The 22,251-nt window shown below is 31.7% G+C and overlaps 3 protein-coding genes across 4 annotated transcripts; 1 reads left to right on the forward strand and 2 right to left on the reverse strand.

The window, feature by feature from the left end:
* Window positions 1–1,413: 1,413 nt before the first annotated feature.
* Window positions 1,414–6,691, forward strand: LOC128181317 (uncharacterized). Of its 2 annotated transcripts, none has more exons than XM_052849678.1 (3): window positions 1,414–1,810; window positions 3,400–3,564; window positions 6,439–6,691. In XM_052849678.1, exons 1-3 carry the CDS (start codon window positions 1,498–1,500, stop codon window positions 6,672–6,674), a joined length of 714 nt encoding a protein of 237 aa, XP_052705638.1. In that variant the 5' UTR covers window positions 1,414–1,497; the 3' UTR covers window positions 6,675–6,691. The 2 variants fall into 2 exon arrangements, with proteins under 2 accessions (XP_052705638.1, XP_052705639.1); XM_052849679.1 differs by having other exon boundaries at window positions 3,478–3,564.
* Window positions 6,692–12,442: 5,751 nt separating this feature from the next.
* On the reverse strand, window positions 12,443–14,913 carry LOC128182369 (uncharacterized). Its single transcript, XM_052850971.1, has 3 exons — window positions 14,353–14,913; window positions 14,041–14,205; window positions 12,443–12,838 (listed from the first exon to the last, which is right to left on the reverse strand). The coding sequence occupies exons 1-3, from the start codon at window positions 14,663–14,665 to the stop codon at window positions 12,609–12,611; spliced, it is 708 nt and encodes a 235-aa protein (XP_052706931.1). The 5' UTR covers window positions 14,666–14,913; the 3' UTR covers window positions 12,443–12,608.
* Window positions 14,914–16,112: 1,199 nt separating this feature from the next.
* On the reverse strand, window positions 16,113–18,439 carry LOC128182055 (uncharacterized). The gene is made up of 3 exons (XM_052850669.1): window positions 18,029–18,439; window positions 17,718–17,882; window positions 16,113–16,509 (listed from the first exon to the last, which is right to left on the reverse strand). The coding sequence occupies exons 1-3, from the start codon at window positions 18,339–18,341 to the stop codon at window positions 16,280–16,282; spliced, it is 708 nt and encodes a 235-aa protein (XP_052706629.1). The 5' UTR covers window positions 18,342–18,439; the 3' UTR covers window positions 16,113–16,279.
* Window positions 18,440–22,251: the final 3,812 nt, after the last annotated feature.

Below are 22,251 nucleotides of genomic sequence, written 5' to 3' on the forward strand. Positions count from 1 at the left end.
AAGGTGTCGTCTGACTTTAATTATTTCTCCACCTTGGTAACAAAATCACTGCATATATAAGAGATCTAATTGAGATATATTTAAATTGCGGTTAAACAATTGAAGAAGTGCTTTATCGAAGGACTGCAAACGATAGCATTAACTAAACTAAACGCCTAAGTAAAAGTCGTTTTTGGTAATTGTCTTATTAAATATATTTTTTTATAAAAATGTAAACATTTATGTATATTTTTAATACATATAAATGATGTGGTCAAACAAAGATAAATAACTCTTTATTTTGGGATAAAATAGCTCATTTCATAATAAAAATGTTTTTTAAACATCTTTCCCTCCCTCCCCCGTGAAACAAAAATTCCTTTTGAGGGGTTTTAGATATTGTTATTTATCATATTTATACCAAAGAGTTTGTCGTTTCACGGGAGGGGGGTGTATATCTACAGACTGAAATACATTCCAAAAAAAAAGAATTTTGCTTTGTAAATTTTACAAAAAATAATTAACAGATATGAATTAAAATGAAAATTTACTTATCGGCCGCTGAATAATATTTTCCTCACTCAGAGAGACCGACTTCGATTAATTTTTTTTAGCCCCCCCCCCCCCCCCCCCGTAAACAACAATTTTGTTTACAAACTATAAATTTGACTACAAATTTTATTTTGATATAAATCAAATAGGATTTTATCATACTTTTTAGTAGATAAATTTGTTTTTGAATAACTGACAGAAGTTCCGGAATATTTGGATGCAAAATGAAGGCGGGAAACGGGCGTTAGCGTTCACAGTTCTTTATCTTATCCCGATACTACATGTATTTGTGACGCGTAGCCGGTAAAGCTTCATTATGAATAATTTTTTTCTCCATTTAACCAGCTTTATCCCAATACCGTACAAACCAGTAAATATTAAAATGTTTAAATGACTAAACGTCTTCAATATCAATTTGTATCTATGTGTCAGTAAATCATCAATGTTCACTGAATGATTTTGCAGCAAAGGGAGCTTTTGCCCTATTCGACTTCTATTTTATCTTCTAGTTTGGACATTCCTTAAAACTACACTTTATCTTTCCGAACATCGTCTACACATTAAACCCAATAAAATTTGTAATTATACATAAAGTAATTAGACCGTTCTTCGAATTAATTGTTTTGATTAAAGGTTATATTATACTGATCTTATTGTTGTTATACTGTACCCTAAGCGCCATTGGATGCACTACATTTAGTACATTGATTTAAACAACTAATGCTTAAAAGAAGATATGGTGTAATGGAAAATCTATGTAAAGTGAAAATATCAAATTTGCAAGTTTTAAAACATTCATTTCTACAATAAACAGAAAATTAATCGATATTAGATGTTTTGAGAGAATAAGCAAACAACGCTTAAACGGACAGTGCAGGAAAAGATGACTTGCTGTCATTTTTGTCTTAGTTTGAATATACATATATTCTACACAACAGACTGGGTTCGCTCAGTGTTTCTTATAAAATGTCCACCAGAGTCCAGATTGGGTTGTGTCTAGGACTGATCTTGGCGCAGTCCCTCCAGGCAGTTAGCTTCCTAGGATCAAGTTTTAAAGTTTTCAGCGATATGGATAACATCATATTTGATATGTTTATCATACGTTCACTGTCAACATGGAGTCCTCTGGACTGTTCCAGGAAGTGTGAGACCCATGGAACATGTCTGTCCTTTCAGTACTCCCATCTGAGTGGTCAATGTCGACTATTCAACACCATTTACCTACATCAGGATGCTGGAGTGTATGACATCGGATGGCAGTATTATATCACATCTAATAGTATGTTAATAAAGTATTAAACGTTGCTTTAAGAACAAAATTTTAGAAAAAAACCAAGTTTTTCTAAAAAAAATTTACAGACTGACAAAATTTTCTCCTTTTTTTATTTTACTTAAAATTCTGTCTCCATTCTGCACTTTTACAAACACAATGTTATGATGTAAATAAAATCAAAGAAGTTCAATTTGCAGGTGTAAGGATTATAAAGCTTGCAGGATTATTTTTCAGAAGATTTGATATCTTGGTTTTGTTTGATAACCTATGACTGTTGTTATTAAACAGTTTATTAAACAAGACACGCTATCTCGTGAGATTTCTGGAAGGAGAGGAAATTTTATCATAAGGGACTTTACTGTAAAGGGTGGTCTATGTTATGATAGATAGTAGAATGCAGATAGTAGAAATGCAGATAGTAGAAATGAAATGAGAATGCGTTATTACCTCTTTTAAGGAACAATCATACCCGGGCCTTGTAGTGGAGTTACAATAACATCAAAAATTTGATTTTAATATACCACCCTACTTCACGGCTATTTTGTACATACATGTCATGGAAAGAAACAAGAACAAGCTTAGTAAGAATTTTCACCCGGTCGTAGAAATTTTATGGTCAAAATTTAAAATGATTAAAGGTTAAATACCAATAACTGAAATATGACCACAAATCTACAAACAGGTATGATTCGTAAAACTTTGCGAATTATTTATAAATTCTTAACATTTCTTTAAATTCTTTGTTTACATAAACAATTAAAATTAACACAGAAAAGAAAAATTATTCCAATAGAGTTTATTAGTTAGATTTAATTGTTGATTGTTTGATTGATCAGTCTGTATTTGTTACAAAGTGTACAGTTGTACAGTTTAAAATCTAACGTAAGTCTAAACAGGTCTATGAACCTATGACCTGATCCGATTTCTAGGCACGAATATCTATGTTTGAAGACCACAAACTAATATTGCGTATCATAAGATTTTATCTGTTCAAATCAGAGTAAAACCAGTACACAAAGTCATAAAATTGATTTATATTTTGAACATGCCAATGTATTTTTTAATAAAGGCAAAGTATTTTGTGGACGACATCTTATTTTACTTAATTTATAATGGACAAGCGAAAATGCTTCTGTAGATCCGGGGAGGGGGTCACTTGTCAGAAAATATGTAACTTTATTATACGCGTCAGTCACTTTGAGGATTAAAAAGGTTTATCTATATAAAATAAAAACCGGATATATTTTTGCTTATTTGATATTATGCGATATTAGAGTCCTTGGGATAAAGTAAAAAAAAAAAATCGCAAAAATTACCGGTCAAACATTACAGATTTACCTGGACCAAGTTTATCAGAAAAAAGAAAGTCGCCCAAAACAGAGTCCGCTGGCGAGGAGTGGTTGCGGCCCTATGCTCCGCAAGGAGCAAACAGGAATACGTCAAGTCATTTAAAGAGAAAAAATAATTAATTTTCCTTCAGATTTCCTTCGAATAACTTAGCCTTTAAATTATAACTGGTAAAGTTTTAAGTAATTCTACCAATTAATCAGCAATGATGCTATTTTAAATATTTCCTCTTTTTGTTTTGTTTCAAGGGCGCTGTAGACACCCATTTATAGATGGTCGAGACTTGGATATATGTTTTACGTTTGTCGGTTTTCATTATCTGACAGAAGCTATGGAGGAATGTGCTGCAATGCAGTCAAATATCATCTCTATCACATCAGCAGAGGAAAACAAATTTCTTACCAGATTAGTTGGTAACTAAATTTATTATTATTTTCCTCTTTTATTATTATTAGCTCACCTGAGCCAAAGGCTCAAGTGAGCTTTTCTGATCACAATTTGTCCGTTGTCTGTCGTTGTCGTCGTTGTCGTTGTCGTCGTTGTCGTTGTTAACTTTTCACATTTTCATCTTCTTCTCAAGAACCACTGGGCAGATTTCAACCAAATTTGGCACAAAGCATCACTAGGTGAAGGGGATTCAAGTTTGTTCAAATTAAGGGCCACGCCCTCTTTAAAGGGGAGATAATTGAGAATTATTGAAAATTTGTTGGTATTTTTCAAAAATCTTCTTCTCAAAAATTATTCGGCCTGAAAAGCTAAACCTTGTGTGGAGGCATCCTCAGGTAGTGTAGATTCAAGTTTGTTCAAATCATGGTCCCCGGGGGTAGGGAGGAGCCACAATTGGGGGATCAAGTTTTACATAGGAATATATAGAGAAAATCTTTAAAAATCTTCTTCTCAAAAACTATTGGGCCAGAAAATATCAAATTAAAATGGGAGCATCCACAGGTAGTGTAGATTCAAATTTGTTCAAATCATGGTCCCCGGGGGTAGGGAGGGGCCACAATTGGGGGATCAAGTTTTACATAGGATTATATAGAGAAAATTTTTAAAAATCTTCTCCTCAAAAACTATTAGGCCAGGAAAGCTCAAATTTGAGTGGAAGCATCCTCAGATAGTGTAGATTCAAGTTCGTTCAAATCATGGTCCCCGGGGGTAGGGTGGGGCCACAATAGGGGGATGAATTTTTACATAGGAATATATAGAGAAAATCTTAAAAAATCTTCTTCTCAAAAACTATTAAACCCGAAAAGCTCAAATTATAATAGAATCATCTTCAGGTAGTGTAGATTCAAGCTTGTACAAATCATGGTCCCCGGGGATAGGGTGGGGCCAAAATTGGGGGATCAAGTTTTACATAGGAATATATAGAGAAAATCTATAGAAATCTTCTTCTCAAAAACAATTAGGCCAGAAAAGATCAAATTAAAATGGAAGCATCCTCAGGTAGTGTAGATTCAAGTTTGTTCAAATCATGGTCCCTGGGGGTAGGGTGGGGCCACAATGGGGGATACATTTTTATACATAGAGAAAATCTCTAAAAAATCTTCTTCTCAAAACTATTAGGCCAGGAAAGCCCAAATCTGAGTTTGATGAAACCATGATACCCTAGAAAAAAGTGGGGCCACAAAATGGGGGGGGGGGTATATAGGAATAGAGAAAAATCTTCTTACAGGTACTACAACAAAAGGGGCTTGGTATTTACCAAAAGAAAGAGGTGGATAAAAATTGGCAAGATCTAGTGTACTTAGTTGTTAAGATATTTTGATACTGTAATGCTAATTTGATCAGAATTAAGGCAATTGTTGCTCAGGTGAGCGATGTGGCCCCTGGGTCTCTTGTTATTATTACTATACCTATTTTTTAAAGCTGCTTGGTCCGATTTTATATCAAATTTTGTGCACGTTTTTAAACGATAGTTTTGCTAAGTATATGTATAATAATAGACATTGCAGTAGTTTTCCTAGTCATTCATACCGAATTTCAATGAAAAAGATTATGTACAAAATTTTTTAACAAAACAAATGACATAAAAGGGTATCGCGTTATTTCGCCTCATATGAAAATTCATCCTGACGCCAAGACGGGTATGGTTATGTTACAACTTTGATATCGCTATAAATAAAGGTCGTAATGTTCAGTCAAATTACAAATTAACCTATGTATGTTTTGTTCGCTAATATTTCTGAAGTTTGCTTTGTTTACAATCGATGCATAGCATGCGAGTTTAATAACCCCAATGATTCGGGGGACGAAACCAAGCAGTTCTCTTTTCTAAACATCGCATAATGCATTTTGGTTTGTTTTTTCGTTTGCCCAAAAGGGAATTATTTTTATTTACTTTGAATATTTCTAACTTTGAAAGGAGACCGATTTTGCTGATGTAAATAGGAGAAAGTCCATAACTTTCTGTATGAAAAATTATTTGATACTGTAACACCAAAAAAATCGGACCAAGCAGCTTAAATATTGCGGCTAAAATGCAACAATCCGTAGTGAATATTGCAATTTTTAGAAATTTATTAAAAGTATATAACGAGTATACTGGTATCCCTTTAGTCATGACCGAACGACAGTAGTTATTTATTGTTTTCATTCAATTTAAAACATCAATTGGACCTTTACTTTTCAAGCATACGCTAAACAACTATATAAAAACATGCTACGGAAAGCTTCATATTTTCATATTTGTTTCAATATTTTTATACGTTGACAAAAATATTGAAATCAGTATTTACATTAAATGTTAAAAATTGATTATGTTATCGTGGTAAATATTAAGACATCTCAGAAAACACGAAGAACTCTATTCCCACTTTTCAGCACACATGAAAGAACATCTGGTGATGCAAAATACCGTTTTTAGTTCATTTCTACACTTATTTCTTTTCGAAAAAACATGTTAATTGCTATTGATTGGGTGGGTCTACACCTAAGACGCGTTTTATTCTCTTCGTTACAAAACAATCCCGGTTTATGCGGCTAGATTTGCAACTCTAAACAAACTCAAAAATTTCATATGATACAGTGTCAAGTCATTTGAGCAGGTTCATATTCTTTAAATACATCTCGACGAAACAGCCTTATTAAATAAATGCTAATATTAGCTTACATTTTTGGCATGGTTTGGTCTGTCACAATATGATTTGATTGGCATAAGGTCGTTCGGCATATGCCCTCTGAGCTAATTTTTCAGATGTTCGAAACAAGTATTGTATGCTGTTGGTTACAGCTGATTGTAATGAGATTATACAAAACTGAAACGCAATTTGTCGTCTTCATTTTAGGTTCTCTGTCAAATGTCTCTCTCCCAGATATCAGTTACACGCGGCCATTCATTCAGGGATTCTGGGACGGAACTGACTGGATCTTTGACAATGGGACCCCGTTAGTGTACACAAACTGGGGCGCAAACCAGCCGAAGAAACTTCATTTGAGAAAATACTTAAAATTACAGGCTGGGAAATGGCGTACGACAACTGGTTTCATAGTTCGACCAGTTTTTTGTAGTTATATACAATAAACGAGAAAAAGAATGAATTACGTAATATTTTTATGATATGATATTATACACCACAGGTTGAGTTTGGTCCCCTCTTTGTCATATGAGTATTTGGTCATATACGATTCCGACATACAGACACTATAAATGGTAAAATGCAATCTGCTAGTTACTATTTTTTTTTCATTTTATGGAAGGAAACCGTCTTGCACTATCCGCTCTATAATATCTAAAGTGACTTTTTTATCATTTTGAATTCATCCAATTTATACAATTTTTATGTATTCTGTTGTTTAATCCAATTTATTCAACTCTCATATATTCCGTTGTTTTAAAAGGGGTTGATTTTTATTTAAATAAAATCATTTTAAATTTCTAAATGTTAACAATAATTAATGTAACTCTTAATTACTTCGTGAAATGGTGTTTCATCTAAATATCAAAGTTGGTTGATTTTATTGTTTATAACAACGATTACTAATATACTTAAACTTTACCTTTGCAGGATAAAAGAGGGTATGTAGATAAAGTTAAGATCTTCTTCAAACTTCTTAAAACTTAACATCTGCAAATTGATTATGCCAAAACATATGGATTAACAAGCTAAGAATTGTTTTGTTTTGATGGAACAGGGTTACATTTTTTTAAATTGAAACCATTTTACAATAGATATCGATCTGATGGTCGGAGAGCTGTCAAAGTAACAATGATATTTAGATGCAAATGTTTTTAAATTTACGTATTTGTTGATAAAAACGATCATCTCTTGAGAAAGGTACATTTCAATTCACACTAGTTAATGATATAAGAACTGATTAAACAATATAGATCAAGCATTTTTAATACCGTATACAAAAATCTATATAGAGCAATAGGTCTTCACATGCCACTTGACAAAATGGCAAATGGTATTTACTTACCCTGTTCGGTTTGAGTCTGTATTGTCATACAGGAAATGTCGAGCTATCATTGGCCCTTAAACCGATTCATTCATTAGCTACTACAGTACAAAGATTTTAAAAATTAACAGTTAGATGCAGCTACGATAGTAGGACAGCAATAAATTCGTTTAGAGAGTCCTTGGATTCTACGGAACTATGACGTCAATGCCTTTTACCTCTGTTCTGTGTGAGCTGTCAATGTCGCCTATTAAATACTTTTTGTTTACACCACTGCGCATAGTGCGCATATATAATGGTTGTATTAAACTCTTCGTATTAAATTGTATATGTATATGGTCGTGTATATTTCGTATATATATAAAACATAGTGTTGTCATGGAATTGTATGTATTTATAATTTTACTTTGATTTCACGCCAAAATGTATTCAAACAAATGGCGATTTCGATTTAATGCTACCAAATCATGTGTGTTAGTATTTTGTCCGAAACATTGTACATTTAAAGAATCATTTCGATGGTTTTTAGGTCAATGTTTAATTCCTACAGCAGACAAATACAATCATTTAGGTATTATTGTTGACAACAGATGTAAACATTCTGCTAGGATAACGGAAGCATGCAACAAGGGACGCAAATCGTACTTTGCGCTCTCTGACATAGGATCGCAATTTCTCAACCCAATGACACTCTCGCATTTATACAAGACGGTTGTGTTACCGTCCGCCCTATATGGTTGTGAACTATGTAATTGCATATCTTCCTCTGATCTTCAGAAGCTAAACGTGTTTCAACACTTTGTTTGTAAAAACTCGTTAAACCTACTAAAATCTTGTAGATCTGACATATGTGAATCACTCTTTGGTGTTTTACCGATAGAAGCGGAAATCGACACAAGGAAATTATTATTCCTAGGAAGACTCTGTCGCTTACACTCCACTACCCTCACAAAGAAAATATTTGCGATACGTCTGTATTCGTTCATTTATAACTTAGCACTGAAGCAAAAAGGATTTATACCTGAAATTTTTGATATTATCCAAAAGTACGAACTCACAGACCACTTAAAACAGTGGCTACATGACGGTTCATTCCCTGGAAAAATAACATGGAAAAAAATTGTGAGGACCGCCGTTTCAACTCTATACAAGTCACAGCGTCAAACTCGTATATCAAATGATTCTGACTTCTTAACTTTTCGTCTGATCTTCGACGACATAGATCCCTCATCACTCTGGAAACTCCCCAGAAACTGTTACGAGATCAACCTGTGTAAATTTGTATGCAAACTCATCTCCAACACCCGCGAGTGCATCAATGTATACACTTGTCTACTGTGCCAAAGGCCCTTCAAAAACTTAATTGCGCATGCTTCGTGCACATGTGCAGCAACCGAAACCATCCGAGATGTATGGTGGGAGGAGGTCATCAACTTATACGACATAAGACTGTCGGCGGAACTGTGTGGCCTTGCCGAGGACGACTTCCTCGTTATTCTTTTGGGGCGACGAACTGATACACCGCTTGAAAGCTCAGCAACAGCATCTTTTCGCATGCTGAATTACAGGCTCCTAAAAAGCACTGTAGCCTTATACAATAAGGCATTATCATTTCAATGTATGTGACAATATGATTTATTTACTGGCATGCCCATGCTCTTTTGTATATATGTTCGGATATTTATTTATTTATTTATTTATTTATTTATTTATTTATTTACTGATGTTTTGTTTGTAATCATAATTTGATACGTTATAATTTGATCATCATTATCCTCTACGGAGGGAAATAAATTATGAATGAATGAATGAAAAGGACAGCAATAAATTCGTTTAGAGAGTCCTTGGATTCTACGGAACTATGACGTCAATGCCTTTTACCTCTGTTCTGTGTGAGCTGTCAATGTCGCCTATTAAATACTTTTTGTTTACACCACTGCGCATAGTGCGCATATATAATGGTTGTATTAAACTCTTCGTATTAAATTGTATATGTATATGGTCGTGTATATTTCGTATATATATAAAACATAGTGTTGTCATGGAATTGTATGTATTTATAATTTTACTTTGATTTCACGCCAAAATGTACTTTATTTTCGTATTTTGGCTTTTTCTAAGTTTCTGAATACTTACTTCTCTAAAAGACTAGTAATCTATGGTGCTTTTTTGAAGCTCTGTTGTCAATATAGGCAATATGATGCCGGAGATCTCAGCTCTTTTATTTGAAGATGGGCCTTTTTATCCATGGTCTAGAATATGTTATAAGCCTGGCAATTGTAGTAAAGAGGAACCCAGTTCAATCAAGAATGTGCTCAGTTTTGTCAATTTTTGTTTTGAATACAGTTTAAATGCTATACTCGAAAGACTCATTATTATATTGAATCGTATTATATCGTATTACAAGGGTAATAAACGGAAGAACCGCATTGAATAAAAATTACGCATGTACTAAGAAATTATATTGTTTCACAGCTATTTGTAGATATACACGGACTGGGACACATGCCAGCCGATTACAGTTCACATGAAACAATGAATACCATTATGGGATGTGCTGTTGTAATTAAGAAAAGCAGAAGGGCATTAAAACCCCCAGAGTGGCACTGCATTTTGCATAAAGGGTATAGAGAAAACCCTGCGATAGCCTTAGGTAGGCATTAATGGTAAAGGGGAAACCACTTAATGTCTCTGATGGTGGCACATTCTCATATAATGTGCTGGTGGAAATATAATTGAAAATATATTACAGTTATTAATCGCCGCGAATCGTAATACATGATGAATGGAAGTTACACATTTTTTTTAGATAAATCTTCGTAAATATATATATATCAAATAAATGTGAGCTATTAATTAAAGGTAGATGATGTAATAAAAACAAGTTGAAACAGTTTCAAAATACTTCGACTGTATTATGTTATTGATAATTTATGGAACATGGTTGAAATATTTAATTTGAAACAGTGTTTCCAAGTGTTTTCTATTATCATTTGAAAAAGATACTGTGGTACATGTATATATGTAATATTTGAAATCTAAGTAATAAATAAATAAATACGTAATTGCTAAATAATTCAGCAATCTATAAAGTATGATCCTTTGACTTCAAATTGCATTATACATTTTGATAATATGTATATAAGTATATTATGATTAGTGAATAAAATGGTTCGTTTGTTTGTCAAAAACTTAGATAATAACATGAATGTGTTTTAAAAAAATAAAACAGAATTAGAAAACACTCAAAACATATCAATGAAATTGATAGCGCATAAAAAGTGATAGAAGTTGTAGAAACTAATCAAGAATATAAAGCATTGTTTATGATTTTATAATGCTTTATTACATACTTAGTAATAAATACGGGTTTTCGTATATGCGATGCAGCTAACTTTATAATACACGAATCAGTCCCAGAAGCCGATATTGATTCTGCAGGACTGATATTGATATGCAGGGCTGATACTGATTTGTACATGTATCGCACCCCTCTCGGAACTCCTCTGATTCTTTCCACTTCAGAATTTAGGTAGAATTTAAGGATTCATGTCACAAAACAAAATCGGACGTAATTAACGCACATTCACGTCTTCATTCAAAATAGGCATAAAAATCTATAGATATATTATTTCTATAATTATTCAATTTATATAATAGTACAGGAAAAAATGACAATAACAAACCGTGAACCATCTCAAAAACCCATTGAACGAAATACAAATTCAAAGCAGAGCAACATGGACCTCCAAATAGATGGAGGTAGGATTTCCAAAAACTACATAGATGTTGTCTTTCAGAAACTCAAGCATCTTTTTAATGTCAACTCCAGAGTACTTGTGTGTGTAATCAGAATGGTTTTTAAAAAATGATATTTAAGATTTCTAATGACAAGGTAATCATTTTTACGACTTCCATTTTTATTGAAGAAACATGAAGTTATTAGGAAGTTATTAGCTAACTGTTAACAGAGAAAAATAAGTATGAAGTTTTGTATGTTGTTTAAAAGAGAGCAATGTGTTTTTGTGGTAGCATATTCTTGCAATCCACATAGCCCTTTTTCTACATAGTTATCCCTTCAAGATACGTTAAAATTCTCAAAAAAACAAACAACATACTAGTCTGGTAATGCGATAAAATAATAAATTTTTCGCGTCTGGAAAACATAACTTACCATGAATATTTTATTATCAAAATAATTTCTATTTGGTGTCTGAGACCTCCTACAAAGTAAATTTTGCTTGCAATACAGAGCTTATCATATTGACTGTTACTGGTTTTTACACAAAGTTATATTAACAAAAAATATTTGTTTTCACAATATCGTTTTCATCGATCATTAAGTTAATTTCTATCTGCTTACATTTAAAAGTTAATGTCTCTATTGATTTAAAAGTGCTGCGTCCGAATTTATATTTAATATTCTGTAAGTCGTTAAACGATGGTTTTGTTTAGTTCAATATAAATTCAGTGTTTTAGATGATCATTTCAGTGATATATCTATGGAAAAAATGATTCATCTGTTCATAATGCAATTATAACATAGTAAATCGATTAATTGCTTTCGAATATTTAGAGGTCTTTCAACCTTACTTATTATATTTGAAACATTACTGTTTCAAAATAGTTGATGAAATGGTTTCCCTACGTTTCTTCATGACAAAAAATTCTAAAGATTTACTTTCAATTTTTTTGAACCCTTGACTTTTAGGCCATTCTGTTTAGCTACAAGATCAACTTTTTATATTCAAGTTTTAATGAATAATTTTAAAGCTAAACGTGTTGTTCACCAAATTTGTGACAATACCTGATATATCCTTATGGTTTAAATAAAAAAACAAAATCTCTATAAAAATAAATTAAAGACATAGGTCAAACTTTCATGTTTTTATCTTTTATGGTTTTATAGTAATGGTAATAGCAAGCAATTCATATTTGTGCAAAACTAAATGTAAAACTTCATATCTATTTCTTTTGACAACAGTTTTTAACATTTTTTGCTAAAAGCAAAGTGAGTTAAAGAAGTATTTACATTCTGTTTCATATAAACATGTATCTACGGTTTATAACTACAAAAAACGGGTCTAATGGATGAGAAGTATGTTGTTTTCCATCCCTCTTTTGATAATTTTATGTATTGTCTGGTGATCTGCGGTTGGCCATTTGCCCATTTTGTGTAGACCAATGGAGTCCCATCGTCCAAGATCCAGTCATTTCCATTCCAGAAACCCTGAATAAATGGCCGTATGTAACTGTCATTCGGCATACTGACCGATGATAACGACCCTAAAATTTAAAAAAACAAAAAAAAAACACTCAAATCAATGTACCTTCGTTATTCACATGAAGTAAAATGATATTTTCTAATCATAATTATCACAGCCAAAATTATATGTTAAGATTTCTTAAATTTAATAAAAAGAAAGTAATGATACTTGCAGCCAAAATAAATAATATTAATTAATGTTTTATAAGAAATAAAACTTTTAAAAGAAATTGTTTTCAGTTCAATAACTGTAGTTCATACACGTTTATGTGTTCAAGTGAATAAAAGTTCACAGAATCTGAATCCCTCTTAGACACACTATGTGAAACATGTGCTTATATCAATGGCTCTAAAATATATCATCTTTACAAATCTGGTTAAATTATAAACCAGTTACTGTATGTATGTCTTTTTTTAATCATTTATCATTTGAAAAACACACGGCTCAATGGTCAGAGGTGTGAATTTAGGACCACGTTGTTTGGTTGATTGATCTTTATTGTTGTCATTAGGTATTTAATCCTTAGACAAGGTCTTTAGCTACACTGTCTTAGAGTGTCTCAGACCAGCCTAATGCATTTGTCTTAGGCCGAGAGTTGACTAGCGATGGAATGATGTTCCATCCTGTACACGTCAATGACTCTCATCCCCTTAGCAACACGTAAATCAAAAATAAGCACCGGCCATCTGTGCCTTCGTATTTTGCGGAACGATTCGACTTTGATTTACATTTGTATGAATACATGATATAAAGATTGAATACAACAATTGTGGGTATTATATTTGTTCACTGGTATAATATGCTTTCTGATGATACCCAAAAAACTACTAAGTATGGACTTGTGATTTAAATGGTTTGCATTAATAATGTATCAAGTGTTTTGGAATACCCCAAATGACTCTTTATATTTTTTACTTATGCCAAAAATTATGGCAAGGTTACTACTAGGATTGCGACTTCCTAATCGGTGCAATCTGTTGATCTTTTATTAACCTCATTTGATATTTCATTAAAGAAAACATGAACGCAAATTTGATGATAAAATAATCGTTTGTTGTCTTGTATTTTTTTTTCTAACGAAAGCTTTTCATTTTGTTTTTTTTTTAAATAATTTAAGTTTGTTTTCATTTTATGTTTGCCGAAATACACAAAACAAATATTATGAAATAAAAAGCCAACATTTGAAACAAACATAAAAAGAGATGCTTAAGATTTAGTTACCTGCTAATCTCTTCAGAAAATGATTCTCCTGTTCTGATGTGATAGAGATGATACTTGACTGGATTGCTGTGCATTTCGCCTTAGCTTCTGTCATATCATGAAATCCAGCAAACATAAAACATATATTTAAGTCTCTACCATCTATAAACGGGTCTCTACAGCGCCCTAATAATAAAAAAAAAGAAATTCTTTGAGACTGTATCACCAACCTAAACAAAGTACGGGAAGTCAGAAAATGTTACTGAAATTAAATAAATTTAAAAATACTACAAATTTTTGCCTTGTCATAATTAATCGTGAAAATGGTCCTACGTTTTGTTGCGATATAATACTGCCATCCGATGTCGTACACTCCAGCATCCTGATGTAGAAAAATGGTATTATATAGTCGACATTGACCGGTCAATGGGGAGAACTGAACGGACAGACAGGTACCATGGATCTCACAGGTTTTGCTGCAGTCAAGACGACTTCTTGCAGACAGTGAACTTATTATCCACAGGTCAAATCTAATGTCATTCATTTCGATGACCATTACAAAACTTGCTCCGTGGTAAGTAGTGACCTGCGTAAGTGGTGCCAAAATTAGACCCAGTATCAACAAGAGCTTTACTCTGCTGGACATTTTACAAATGAGAGTCCAAACTTAAAATGTGATATAGACTACAATATGAATCCAATGGGTATTTTTCGCTTGATGTGCGAGACCTCCTACTAGTTAAATTTGGCTCGCAATATAGAATATTTACATTGAATGTTACTGGTTTTTACACATAGTTATATTCACAAAAATATTAGTTTTCGCAATATTGTGTTAATCAATCATTAAACTGATTTCTATCTGCTTACATTTAAAAGTTGATGTTTCTATTGATTTAAAGGTGTTTTGTCCGAATTTATATAAAACATTTTGTTTTAAAACGATGGTTTTATTTAGTTCAAATAGATAAGATAACTGAAGTATGATTGACTATTATTAATTGTCAAAAATTCATTGTACCCCTTTTTTTGATTTCATGGTGAAAACGAAAAATTCCGTACACGATTCGGTGATCAATAATGGCCTAGCAATAAGTATGAAATGATTATGGAAGTCCGGCCATCCTGAAAATTTAACAACCAAAATATAAACATTTCTTAAACTAGCTTGATGCTGACTGTAATTGTTAACAGAGAAAAATAAGTATGACGTTTTGTATGTTGTTGAAAAGAGAGAGCAATGTCTTTTTGTGATAGCATATTTTTGCCATCCAAATAGCTTTTTGTCATCCCGTCAAGTTACGTCAAAATTCTCAAAAAACCAACATTATTATCTGGTTATGTCGATAAAATAATAACTTTTTCGCTTCTAGCAAACATAATTGACCCTGATTATTTTATTATTTAAATAATTTCTATTCGGTGTCTGAGACCTCCTACAAGTTAAATTTTGCTTGCAATACAGAGCCATTCATATTGATTGTTACTGGTTTTTACACACACAAAAATTTTTGTTCTCACAATATGATTTTAATCGATAATTAAGTTAATTTCTATCTGCTTACATTTAATGTCTCTATTGATTTAAAGGTGCTACGTCCGAATTTATATTTAATATTCTGTAAGTCGTTAAACGATGGTTTTGTTAAGTTCAATATACATTCAGTATTTTAGATGATCATTTTAGTGATATATCTATGGAAAAAATGATTTATCTGTTTATAAAGCAGTTATAACACAGTAAATAGATTAATTGCTTTCGAATATTTAGAGGTCTTTCAACCTTACTTATTAATTTGAAACATTACTGTTTCAAAATAGTTGATGAAATGCTTTCCCTACGTTTCTTCATGACAAAAAAGTCTAAAGATTTACTTTCAATTTTTTTGAACCCTTGACTTTTAGGGCATTCTGTTTAGCTACAAGATCAACTTTTTATATTCAAGTTTTAATGAATAATTTTAAAGCTAAACGTGTTGTTCACCAAATTTAAATAATTTCAGTGACAATACCTGATATATCCTTATGGTTTGAATAAAAAACAAAATCTCTATAAAAATAAATTAAAGACATAGGTCAAACTTTCATGTTTTTATCTTTTATGGTTTTATAGTAATGGTAATAGCAAGCAATTCATATTTGTGCAAAACTAAATGTAAAACTTCATATCTATTTCTTTTGACAACAGTTTTTAACATTTTTTGCTAAAAGCAAAGTGAGTTAAAGAAGTATTTACATTCTGTTTCATATATGCATGTATCTACGGTTTATAACTACAAAAAACAGGTCTAATGGATGAGAAGTATGTTGTTTTCCATCCCTCTTTTGATAATTTTATGTATTGTCTGGTGATCTGCGGTTGGCCATTGGCCCAGTTGGTATAGACCAATGGAGTCCCATCGTCCAAGATCCAGTCAATTCCATTCCAGAAACCCTGAATAAATGGCCGTATGTAACTGTCATTCGGCATACTCACCGATGATAACGACCCTAAAATTTAAAGAAAAACAACAAAAAAAACCTCTCAAATCAATGTACCTTCGTTATTCACATGAAGTAAAATGATATTTTCTAATCATAATTATCACAGCCAAAATCATATGTTAAGATTTCTTAAATTTAATAAAAAGAAAGTAATGATACTTGCAGCCAAAATAAATAATATTAATTAATGTTTTATAAGAAATAAAACTTTTAAAAGAAATTGTTTTCAGTTCAATAACTGTAGTTCATAAACGTTTATGTGTTCAAGTGAATAAAAGTTCACAGAATCTTGTTAATCTCTCTCTCTCTCTCTCTCTCTCTCTCTCTCTCTCTCTCTCTGCAGATTAGACACACTATGTGAAACATGTGCTTATATCAATGACTCTAAAATACATCATCTTTAGAAATCTGGTTAAATTATAAACCAGTTACTGAATGTACGTCTTTTTTTAATTATTAATCATTTGAAAAACACACGGCTCAATGGTCAGAGGTGTAAATTTAGGACCACGTTGTTTGGTTGATTGATCTTTATTGTTGTCATTAGGTATTTAATCCTTAGACAAGGTCTTTAGCTACACTGTCTTAGAGTGTCTCAGACCAGCCTAATGCATTTGTCTTAGGCTGAGAGTTGACTTGCGATGGAATGATGTCCCATCCTGTACACGTCGATGACTCTCATCCCCTTAGCAACACCGGCCATCTGCGCCTTCGTATTTTGCGGAACAATTCGACTTTAATTCGCATTTGTATGAATACATGATATAAAGATTAAATTCAACAATTGTAATATGCTTTCTGATGATACCCAAAAAACAACTAAGTATGGACTTGCCATTTAAATGTTTTACATTAATAATGTATCAAGTGTTTCGAAATACCCCAAATGACTCTTTATATTTTTTACTAATGCCAAAAATTATGGCAAGGTTACTACTAGGATTGCAACTTCCTAATGGGTGCAATCTGTTGGTCTTTATGTTAACCTCATTTGTTATTTCATTAAAGAAAAAATGAACGCAAATTTGATGATAAAATAACCGTTTGTTGTCTTGTATTTTTTTTCTAACGAAAGCTATTCATTTTGTTTTCTTTTTAAATAATTTAAATTCGTTTTTCATTTTATATTTGACTAAATACCCAAAACAAATATTATGAAATAAAAAGCCAACATTTGAAACAAACATAAAAAGAGATGCTTAAGATTTAGTTACCTGCTAATCTCTTCAGAAAATGGTTCTCCTGTTCTGATGTGATAGAGATGATACTTGACTGGATTGCTGTGCATTTCGCCTTAGCTTCTGTCATATCATGAAAGCCAGCAAACATAAAACATATATTTAAGTCTCGACCATCTATAAACGGGTCTCTACAGCGCCCTAATAATAAAAAAAAAATCCTTAAGACTGTATCACCAAATTAAAAAAATAGTACGGGAAGTCAGATAATATTACTGAAATTAAATAAATTTAAAAATACTACAAATTTTTGCCTTGTCATAATTAATCGTTGAAAATCGTCCTACGTTTTGTTGCAATATAATACTGCCATCCGATGTCGTACACTCCAGCATGCTGATGTAGAAAAATGGTATTATATAGTCGACATTGACCGGTCAATGGGGAGAACTGAACGGACAGACATGTACCATGGATCTCACAGGTTTTGCTGCAGTCAAGACGACTTCTTGCAGACAGTGAACTTATTATCCACTGGTCAAATCTAATGTCATTCATTTCGATGACCATTACAAAACTTGCTCCGTGGTAAGTACTGACCAGTGTAAGTGGTGCCAAAATTAGACCCAGTTTTAACAAGAGCTTTACTCTGCTGGACATTTTACAAATGAGAGTCCAAACTTAAAATGTGATATAGACTACAATATGAATCCAATGAATATTTTTCGCTTGATGTGCGAGACCTCCTACTAGTTAAATCTGGCTTGCAATATAGAATATTTACATTGAATGTTCCTGGTTTTTACACATAGTTATATTCACAAAAACTATTTGGTTTCGCAATATTGTGTTAATCAATCATTAAACTGATTTCTATCTGCTTACATTTAAAAGTTGATGTTTCTATTGATTTAAAGGTGCTTTGTCCGAATTTATATAAAACATTTTGTTGTAAAACGATGGTTTTGTTTAGTTGAAATAGATAAAATAAATAAAGTATATTTGACGATCATTTCAGTAATATATTTATGTAAATAAAAAAAATGTCTGTTAATAAACAGTTTAAACACAGCTATTCTATTAATTGCTTTTGAATATTTATAGGTCTTTCAACGTTACGTATTATGCTTGAAACATTTCTGTTTCGATATAATTGATGTTATGCTTTCTCTGCGTTTGTTCATGATAAAAAATGTCCAAAGAGTGTATATGCTTTTCTTTTAAATTTGCCATTAACACTTGATTCTTATATTATGTCGATTGGCTACGATCATCTTTTTTATTTTCAAGTTTCCGATATGTCAACGATGAATAATTCAAAAGTTGTGTACATGTTTTTAACCAAATTTAAATAATTTTAGGGACAATAACTGCTTAAAGAAGACACTATGTCCTTTTGGTAAGATTATTTTCAAAATCTCCTTAAAGTAAACTAAAGATATAAGTTCAAATATCTGTTTCTCATGGTTTTAGAGTAATATCAATAACTTACAATTCAAAGTATAGGAGCAATTTTCAATGTGGATATTGAAGAGCCATATTTTGCGAAGACTTCAGAAGTCTTTTAAACATCAATAAAGAGCTTTTCTTTATCACCCTAAACAATAGGGGTATGAGAAAGTAAACTTTACCTCATGTATATTAGGCCCGATTTCTGTCCTACTCCAACTTCTCACTTTTCGATAATTTCCCTTAATAAGACGTGTCTTGGCTTCTTTCTAGAATGTTAATTCTGCTTTTTAAACAATAAACAGATTTTTAAAATCAACATGATACAAAAATACAACCTACAAGTGGATAACAAACATAAATGAATACTTTTTTGGATGACATTTGTGTTACGTGACATTCCAACACTTACAAATAGTCAATGTAAGGACATTTTTAACATTCATAATAGAGTCAAAACCTTTTCTTAAAATCGAGATGTATATAAATGAAAGGAGCCACTGGTTTATGAAATTTAAAATATTGAATTTATAAACCTGTATTTTCCTTTCATTTACTTGATCTCGACTTTAAGATAAAATATGAATTCTTTCAATGATGCTTTATAACAATGTTAATTGCTTTGGTTTATCGGATGAACTGGGTTAAAAGTTTTTGTAAACACAATAAACATTCTGTATTTAACTCTCATTTTCTATAAAATATTAAGGAAATAAGTTGCATATTTCGGAGTTTTGTCAATCTTTGACTAATGAAATAAATTTAGAATGCCTACAATCTCTCTAAAACGGGATTAAACAAGCTCTTGAGTCCCTCTTTAAAATAATGTCGAATTGAATATAGGATTCGGGATTACTTTTCCCAGGATTAGATTTGGTATATCAAGAAACTTCTTTATTTTCTACTAAATATCTTTAAACCCGTAAAGACGGAAAACGATATTAATCGAATCAATTATGATGTCATAATGATTCTAACACCCAATAGACACTCTGAAATCATTTATGGATGTTGTTTACTCAGAGATTGAGTTGTCAAAATCGAATCGTTTTAAACACCCTTACAATTAATTGTTATTTGCATTCACATTTAGACCCTTATGGTTTCGAAGTAAAAATCGTGCCTCTTGCTCTTGGTTATAGTATATTTTCTAGATGTAGTCAAAAAACAAAATCTGGACATTTATTGGTTTTAAACTTTATTATAATTAATAAGTGGATAAAATGAGTTCCAGAAATAAATGTGACTATAGAATAGTTTTTCTCTGCTGTTGCGACAACTAACTTGCTAAGTAATGACCCCGCTTTTCTTAGTGTTATTCTAGGTTAGTAGTTTTTTTTTTTTTTTGGTTGCACGGAATTTGAAATGGGTAAGGATAGGAAATCTGATAGAGGAAATTCGCACTGGAATATTTTTTTAATTGTGAAGAAATCGTTGTATCTTTTTGGCGCCATTGCCATTCATTAACTTTATTACATTTTTTGGAGAGTTGTTTGTTTGTATTATTTTTAATCCTAATCATAGTAAAATTTAACACGATTTTTCAAAAAAAAAAAAATTAAATGGCTATAAACTCAAAAAGTTGGTCATTGATCTACTTTCTTAAATTGATAAATAACACTACAATCAAAGGTCATTTTATATATAAGTAGTTAGAGGAATATTTGTGCATAAAATGTTCAAAATCAATTTATTTTCAAAAATTTCTAATGAAATATTTAAAAGATGAAATAAAATTCAACAAAAGTAAAAAGTTTGGACTGCTCCCATGTAAAAAAAATCTTATTTGAAACGTTTCCTAGTCCACCAGTTTAAAAAAAAACGTTTCAGTTAAAAAATATGTTAACTCTGGTGTTTCTAAACACTATTTAAAACCAATTGTTGCGGACTTAGTTTGAAAAAAAAATGTGTTGCCAAACGTTTACGGTTGGTGGGTCTAGGTTGCAAAACTCGAACATTTCATGTGATTTTTACTCTAGTCTTTTGAGCAAGTTCAAGTTGTTGTGAGAAAAAGACTTAAGAGATAGATTGATTAATTAAATTGAGAGAGAGAGAGAGAAAGAAAGAGAGATATTAACAAATCAATGTGTATATTGATAAGCTATTATGATGGTACCATACAATGAATAAACAAATTACATTGAACAATTTCTACAACTAATGTTTTATACTCTCTCATTGTGTTTAACAGAACCTATACATCCATGAGTCCGAGTTGTTGCACACAATGCGGAAATAAATAATATTATGATAATAATGCATAATTACTTTGAAATGAATTATGATTGAGGGCTTTTCTCGACGAAGAGGCCTCCTTGAATGAAGGTTAGTATTCGTTCAAATTTTCTGGCATGATTTTGCCAGACATAATCTTATTGGTTTGTCTGAGAGTCGTTCGGCTTTGACGTACAAGTGGGTTGTTTCGGATGTTTAAGACTGGCTGTGTATCAGAACCGCTGGTTGTAATCCGATTGCACAAAAATTAAGCGCAATTCAAATTACTTGATATTTTTTCTAATTTCAACGGCCATTTTATTCAAGGATTCTGGAATGGATTGGTCTGAATTTTGGTCAACGGAAGTCCACTGGTCTACAAAAACTGGGACGCAGGCCAGCCATAGAAGGTTCCTGTGAGAAAAAACATAATTTAAAGAATGGGAAATGGAAAACGCCACTTGATTCAAAAGTTTGATATTGTATTATACTGTATTATACGTCACAGGATGAGTTTGCTCTGCTTTATAAAAATGGGTATGATAATACAGACACCATAAATAATAATTTTATAAAATTACAGTTTAGCAAAATACTACTTTTTTCCAATTTAGGGAAGGAATAGGTCTCAGACTATCTGCTGTTAGTGAAAGTTTTATCATTTCAAAATCATATAATTTTAATGTATCCAGATGTTTTTAAAGGGGTTCGGGTTATTTATTTATTTATTTATTTTTTGTGAATGTTGTAATTCTTGAAATTTCATAATTTCATAACTGTTACATTGCAATTTTGGTTATTTCGTGCGATTGTTTTTTTTACTTAAGTCACTAAATTGATTTGATGTTTTTGTTTTTCACCATGATAAATGATATATTTACATGAATCCGTTTAAGAAGTGTGCGTA

Source organism: Crassostrea angulata, chromosome 4 (genome assembly GCF_025612915.1).
Source record: "Crassostrea angulata isolate pt1a10 chromosome 4, ASM2561291v2, whole genome shotgun sequence".
NCBI classification, from domain to species: domain Eukaryota; kingdom Metazoa; phylum Mollusca; class Bivalvia; order Ostreida; family Ostreidae; genus Magallana; species Magallana angulata.

Excerpts from the sequence above, each read along its gene's own strand:
- LOC128181317 (XM_052849678.1), top strand. The coding sequence starts at position 1,498 with ATGTCCACCAGAGTCCAGATTGGGTTGTGTCTAGGACTGATCTTGGCG. Across the intron at positions 1,811-3,399 it reads GTATTATATCACATCTAATA|GGCGCTGTAGACACCCATTT; the intron begins GTATGTTAATAA and ends TTTTGTTTCAAG. Across the intron at positions 3,565-6,438 it reads ATTTCTTACCAGATTAGTTG|GTTCTCTGTCAAATGTCTCT; the intron begins GTAACTAAATTT and ends TCTTCATTTTAG.
- LOC128182369 (XM_052850971.1), bottom strand. The coding sequence starts at position 14,665 with ATGTCCAGCAGAGTAAAGCTCTTGTTGATACTGGGTCTAATTTTGGCA. Across the intron at positions 14,206-14,352 it reads GTATTATATCGCAACAAAAC|GGCGCTGTAGAGACCCGTTT; the intron begins GTAGGACCATTT and ends TTTTATTATTAG. Across the intron at positions 12,839-14,040 it reads TTTTCTGAAGAGATTAGCAG|GGTCGTTATCATCGGTCAGT; the intron begins GTAACTAAATCT and ends TTTAAATTTTAG.
- LOC128182055 (XM_052850669.1), bottom strand. The coding sequence starts at position 18,341 with ATGTCCAGCAGAGTAAAGCTCTTGTTAAAACTGGGTCTAATTTTGGCA. Across the intron at positions 17,883-18,028 it reads GTATTATATTGCAACAAAAC|GGCGCTGTAGAGACCCGTTT; the intron begins GTAGGACGATTT and ends TTTTATTATTAG. Across the intron at positions 16,510-17,717 it reads TTTTCTGAAGAGATTAGCAG|GGTCGTTATCATCGGTGAGT; the intron begins GTAACTAAATCT and ends TTTAAATTTTAG.